Source organism: Ochotona princeps, chromosome 11, assembly GCF_030435755.1.
Source record: "Ochotona princeps isolate mOchPri1 chromosome 11, mOchPri1.hap1, whole genome shotgun sequence".
Lineage (NCBI taxonomy): Eukaryota > Metazoa > Chordata > Mammalia > Lagomorpha > Ochotonidae > Ochotona > Ochotona princeps.
In genome coordinates, this window is record NC_080842.1 from 42,955,896 (window position 1) to 42,961,797 (window position 5,902).

The 5,902-nt window shown below is 39.7% G+C and overlaps 1 protein-coding gene across 2 annotated transcripts; it reads right to left on the minus strand.

Annotated features, from left to right (window-relative positions):
* Positions 1-327: 327 nt before the first annotated feature.
* Positions 328-5,134, minus strand: LOC118760026 (beta-defensin 130B). Of its 2 annotated transcripts, none has more exons than XM_036496944.2 (2): positions 5,039-5,134; positions 328-631 (listed from the first exon to the last, which is right to left on the minus strand). In XM_036496944.2, the coding sequence occupies exons 1-2, from the start codon at positions 5,094-5,096 to the stop codon at positions 450-452; spliced, it is 240 nt and encodes a 79-aa protein (XP_036352837.1). In that variant the 5' UTR covers positions 5,097-5,134; the 3' UTR covers positions 328-449. The 2 variants fall into 2 exon arrangements, with proteins under 2 accessions (XP_036352837.1, XP_058526406.1); XM_058670423.1 differs by having other exon boundaries at positions 5,015-5,103.
* Positions 5,135-5,902: the final 768 nt, after the last annotated feature.

A 5,902-nucleotide genomic window follows, 5' to 3' on the forward strand; every position in this document is an offset into this window, starting at 1 on the left:
CCATTCGGTTAGTGAATTTTAACCTATATTCTCCAAGGAGACCTCCGGAAGTGACGAAAATGACACTTTTTCAGAGACAGATGAGAAGCGGATTGATATTCTACTTCAGATGGTTTGGTATGTCTACTTCAGGCACCACCTGTTACCATTTTATAGTATATTATGTTGCACATCTAAACATTTTGCCTCTCTCATTTTTCTTACACACCCATCTATTGCATCCCTAACTTTAGAGTGTGAGGTTTTTCTAGTGTCTAGTTTATTCTTTGAGTTCTTGAAAGACCTGCATGTGCATCATGAAAAAATGCCCCCAAGACTTATAACCTGTGGAATTAGAACAATATTTATTTCCAGTTAAGAGACCAAAAAAATTAATTTAGTTTATCAGAAGTCTGACTGATTTGTACATGGATTCTGATGTTTGGAGAGAGTTTACAGTCTGTCTGCATCTAATTGGATTTTCCTTTAGGAACTGGTGTTGCATATGGTTCGAATATCCACCATTTCCTGCAACATTTTTTTTCATGGTTACAGACGCCAATGGTGTCTTCCGTGGTGGTACATCCACCATCTTTGCAGAGTCCTTTCAATTTAAGGCACTGTTTTTGTCCTGGAATAACACCAGTGTTTCCTGCACAGGAAGAGATTTAATAACATCATTAATTCATCATAAAATTACTAGAGGTATCCCTATATCCATTGGCTCCCAAGAGGATAGTTTCAGGGTAGGAGATGACATTATCTGTTTGGAAGGACCAGACACTTGGACAAAAACGACGCCTTAAGCTACAGGCACTCTGAGCATTGTGGAGGGGCAAGCTGATTTCTAAAATGTTTTTGATTCTGTCTTCAGCTGCAGGGGTGTGTTTTACAATACGTGGAACTGGTGCTTTCACTCAGACTGGGAAGGTGTCTTTGAGATGTTGTGGGGATGGCACAGCACTGATGGTTGCCTGACCCAGTGCCAACAATGCCTCCATCAAGAAGTGCTTTGTCCTCCCTCTGCGCTGACTGTGCTGGCACCAGTCCTTAGCATGGAGCCCTCAGTCTCATCTCTACCGCCTTTTAGGGAAAGCCTACCGATGCTCCAGACTGCAGATTTGTGTTGTTCAATGGACATTGTATGCAGATGCACAATAGAATTCCTTTCGGAGTCCAAAGGTGTTTTCCCTGAGTTTATCTGTATGCATTCGTCATTCGCTTGACCCTGACCAGTTCATAACTAGATGTGAGTGCCAACAGGGTGGTTTCCTTGCTCTTCTCTTTCCAGCACAAGCTTGTATCCACCGTGGACTTCAGGGAATGCTACTGAAGACAGACTTCTGCTTTTGCTTTTACTGGAAGTTAGTTTTCAAACTATCCTTTAATAGACCAACCCTGACTGGCTGCATTGTTGTCTAACTTCTATTCTTTGACTAAATGTTTGATATATTTTTAAAATTTTGGCTCTAGATCTTTCTGCTGTTATTGTCATTGTGTGCTAAAATTAGACTCTCACTGTTGCATCTCTACCCTGTAGAAACATGCCATAACCACATACACTGGTACAGACCTTTGGAACTGAGTGTTCATAACCTGTGCAGGGCTGTGTTAGAAGCTTCAGCCCAGTGCAATCAGCTCTTTCATTTGTTATTGAGTCCTTAACCCAGAGTCTGTGCAACAAGAAAATGACATGCTATTGGAGAATAATAATACCTTGTAATCCTGCCTCTGTCTTCCCAGGACTGTACTTGGAGACAAAATGCCTTTCAGGGCAAAAACTGGAGTCTCAGTAGTCAATTGTGGAAAACATTGAGGAAGCAATACTGTCTCTACAGAGAACGAACTTCACGCTCAGCACCATAGCAGGCCTGCAGTCAGGAGCTGTTCTTTCCCCAATAATTGTCAATGCATTTAGGGCGAGACTGGTAAGACTGTCAGGTTTTCCAATGTTAAAACCAAGGCTTATTAGAACTGAAAAGTATTGTAAGAAGTAGGGTATAGTAGCAAAGACGTATCCCATGGAGAATGAAGTGGAATGTGTTAGTCTGTAACTGCAGAGAGCTCATCTCTCCCCCAGCTGAGTAGAGACTCTTAACCAGGTAGACTGCACAGTTCAGCCTTCTTATCTAGCCCTTGACCTCAGATAGTATCATTCTCTCTACTCGGGAAATGCCTCTCGTGTGACTTCATCTAAGGAGGCAATCTCTGAGCAGGAAGTCAGAGTTATAATCTCTGTTGCACCGATGTCTGTGTGTACCCTCTCTGCCAAAACACTCATTCAAGTCAGCAAAATGGTATCAAATGATCTGATCCATGAGGAAAGGTATTTCTACATAATAATTTACTTTCAGACTTATTGGCACAAGAATAGACTTATAAAAGCAATAGAAGAAGCCAACTTTCTAAGAAATTTCAGAATTTATAATGACATTTTGTAATAGTTACATATGCAGGGGTGATGAGAGAAAGGATACATATTTAACTGTTGTTATTGGGAAAAGATAGAGTTTGGGCGTTCACTTATCTAGCTGTGTTCCCATGCTACAGAAGGGAGAAAATAGAATTGCAATTAAATGAAATGTCATGTGGTATTACACCCATTTAATCTCTAACCAGGTATGACTTCTGAGCATCACAACTCATGGAGTTACTAAACTCTCTGTGTGGTGGTGGGTATGATTGGGGTGGAGAGAGGCTCTTCTTGAAAATTCAACTAGGGCCTAGCAGCTAAAGTCCTCACCTTGAACCCACTGGGATCCCATATGGGTGCCAGGCTAACCCCAGAGGCCCCATTTCCCATCCAACTCCCTGCTTACGGCCTGGGAAAGCAATCAATGATGCCCCAAAGACTTAGGACCATGCACCCATGTGGGAGACCGAGAAAACGCTCCTGGTTCCTGGCTTCGGATTGACTCAGCTCTAGCCAATGCGGAAGATCTTCCTTTCTCTTTTCTCCTCTCTGTGTATCTCACTTTCCAATAAATAAATAAATCTTTTTTTTAAAGATTTATTTATTTTATTACAAAGTCAGACACTGCACGCGGGTGCAGGGTCCCAACGCTTTGGGCCATCCTCGACTGCTTTCCCAGGCCACAAGCAGGGAGCTGGATGGGAAGTGGAGCTGCCGGGATTAGAACTGGTGCCCATGTGGGATCCAGGGGTGTTCAAGGCGAGGACTTTAGCCGCTAGGTCACTCCGCTGGGCCCATAAATAAATCTTTATACAAAGAAAATTCAACTACAAAATTAAATGGCAACCTTCTTCCCTCTGCATAACACAAAATTCAAGCTTTTTCTCTTGTTCACTGTGATTGTCTAATTATTATACTCTCCTCCAAAATCAGCATAAGAATGCTATAACTAATCTTACTTCTCAGGGGTCTAATGAATTAACTGAAGAGTTTTCTTATTTTTACCTCTATGCCGATACACTCAGCACAGGCATGCACATACACAAATATATATATATATCCACATATATCCACATATATCCACATATATATATCCACATATATGTATGAATAATATGGATAAATATTTATATCATAGGTATAGCATGCATTCTTTTTTGAGAGATACAAAGATATATGAAGATATGTATTTGATCAATGATCCCTTAAAATTTATTTGACTCTTGGGTGATAAACCAATATTTTATTATATGGTTTCTAAAGAGAAATTTTCTTCATGAAGACAATGATTGTTTTTATCTGATAGGATTTGCATGATCAGGTATGTAGGCATGGCTTCTCCTTTTTAAAATGAAGATTTGACCATTAAAGCATTTCCTAATTTTTCATCATTAACATGACATCCTTTTTACCTCAGTTGTGACTACAAAGAATCCATAGTTGTGTCTTCTGACCATCTACTCCTTTGGGAGGAAACAGCTGTATGTCAGGTGGACCCCAAGAAGCTCATCAATTAGGCCAAGATCAGACAAGTAAACAACTTAGTATTTAATAGACTGAGAGATGAACCAAGGTTCAATAGTCACAGACATTATTTAATGGAATTGAATATCCTGCCCTGAACAGTAGAAAAAAGATTTTATCTCTTTTTATCAGGATCTGGATAAAGTAGCTTGATGATAACTATATTCTCTTTTCGTATTCAAACTTCTGAATTATGGGCCCTTCTTAGATGGCAGCTCAACTTCCAGAAATGATACTTATGTCCTACTTAGTTTAGGCTTAATATTTTGCCCTTGAAAAGTCACTTGTATACTATTTTTTTCAAGCTTTCCTGCTACCAAAATTGTATTGGTCTTGAACAACTTGATGCAGTATTATCTTATAAGCTTTGTCTTATGTGCTAACTTCCGCTCTTCATAAATATTCCTCACCAATTGACCTTGTGAGCTTCCATACCCTGACCAAGCATGAGCCAACAGCTGTCATCCCTGTTCTCCCTTTAGGACAGTGGTCTTCTGGTGATGACTATGAGCTATTTGCCTTGTAGACTATAAATGGTAAGTGGCATCCCAAAGATTTTAGACCTGTTTCTATTTGAGCCCCATTTCCTAATCATTTAGCTCTTGGATCCCTTTCTGTGTTGAAATTCCTTGAATGGCTTCCTAATTTTGACCTCTAGTTCTAAAGGAGATGATTGAAGTGGATATTTAGCAAAGTAGTTAAGGTGTCATTTGCGATGTGCCCATCCCATATTGGATTGCCTGGGCTCACGCTCTGGTTATGCCTCCAATTCCAGAATCCTGCTAATGCATACCCTGCGAAGTAGCAAATGATCGTTCCTGTAATTGTGTCCCTGCCACCTTCATGGAACACCCAGATTGAGTTTTGAGCTCCAAGCTTTCATCTGTCCAAGCTACAACTCTTGTGGGCATTCAGGGAATGAACCACTAGATGGAAGATCTCTGTCTCTCTACCTTCCAAATAAAATATGAAGAATTAATGTTTTTAAATAAAGAAGATGATTGTCAGACTTCTGAATCCCTAAAGCTATGCACTAGCATCTGAGTTACGGTGACCAAGGTAGAACTTAGCATCCTATTAGACCTTTAAGGCACCTACCTCTGCAATCATGTGCCATCTTACCTTTTGGTATTATAGTCACAAGCAGGAGGAGAACAGAAATAAGGGAAAAGAGTCCCATGGTTGAGTGCTCAGTAGAGTGGAGTATGATTAGGGATGGTAGAGTAGATCTTTTATTTACTTCTGGGGGCCTGGGCTTCCTCTTGGTTAGTGAAGCTTAACAAATAAAGAAATGAAATAGCTTCCGTTGGAATATTTTCAAACCTCGTAGTTTCTAAATTTGGTGACAAATTAACTCAATGAAAGGAAACCAGGTGGCTAACCCTCTCCTTTTTCCCTCTGGGCTTATACATTCACCAGAGATCAGTACTGTTAGTTTTCTATTGAAAGGGCCAAGAATTAAGGACATGCTGGTATAGAAAAGTGAAGTCCTGCTTATCAAAAATACTCTGACTTCTATGAGTACATTCTCACAATTCAGGATTTTCCACAACAGGGATAAGATAATATAAGATAATTGTCTGGAGCCCATTGATAGAAAGAGAATCCTGTTCTCTATTAAACTATTCCTTAAAAAGGGAACAAATATCACATGTATATAACATTTTTAATGGTGTCTGGAACACAAATGCACTCCATGTATACTGCAAATTAATGCAAGAGGACTTCAAACATTCCTGAATAAAAGGAGTTAAAAGATAGTTTATTTTGATGCAAAAATTTATAATTCACATATAATGCTTTTTATAAAACACATTTTATAACATTTATTTATTCTTGTTTATTTGAAAGGCAGAGTGACAGAGAGAGGAAGACAGATACACATATACATAAATACATAGACAAAGAGATAGTCCCACTGTTGGTTTATTCCCGAAATGTCTGCAACAGCCAGGGCTGGGCCAGGCTGAAACCAGCAGCCAGAAC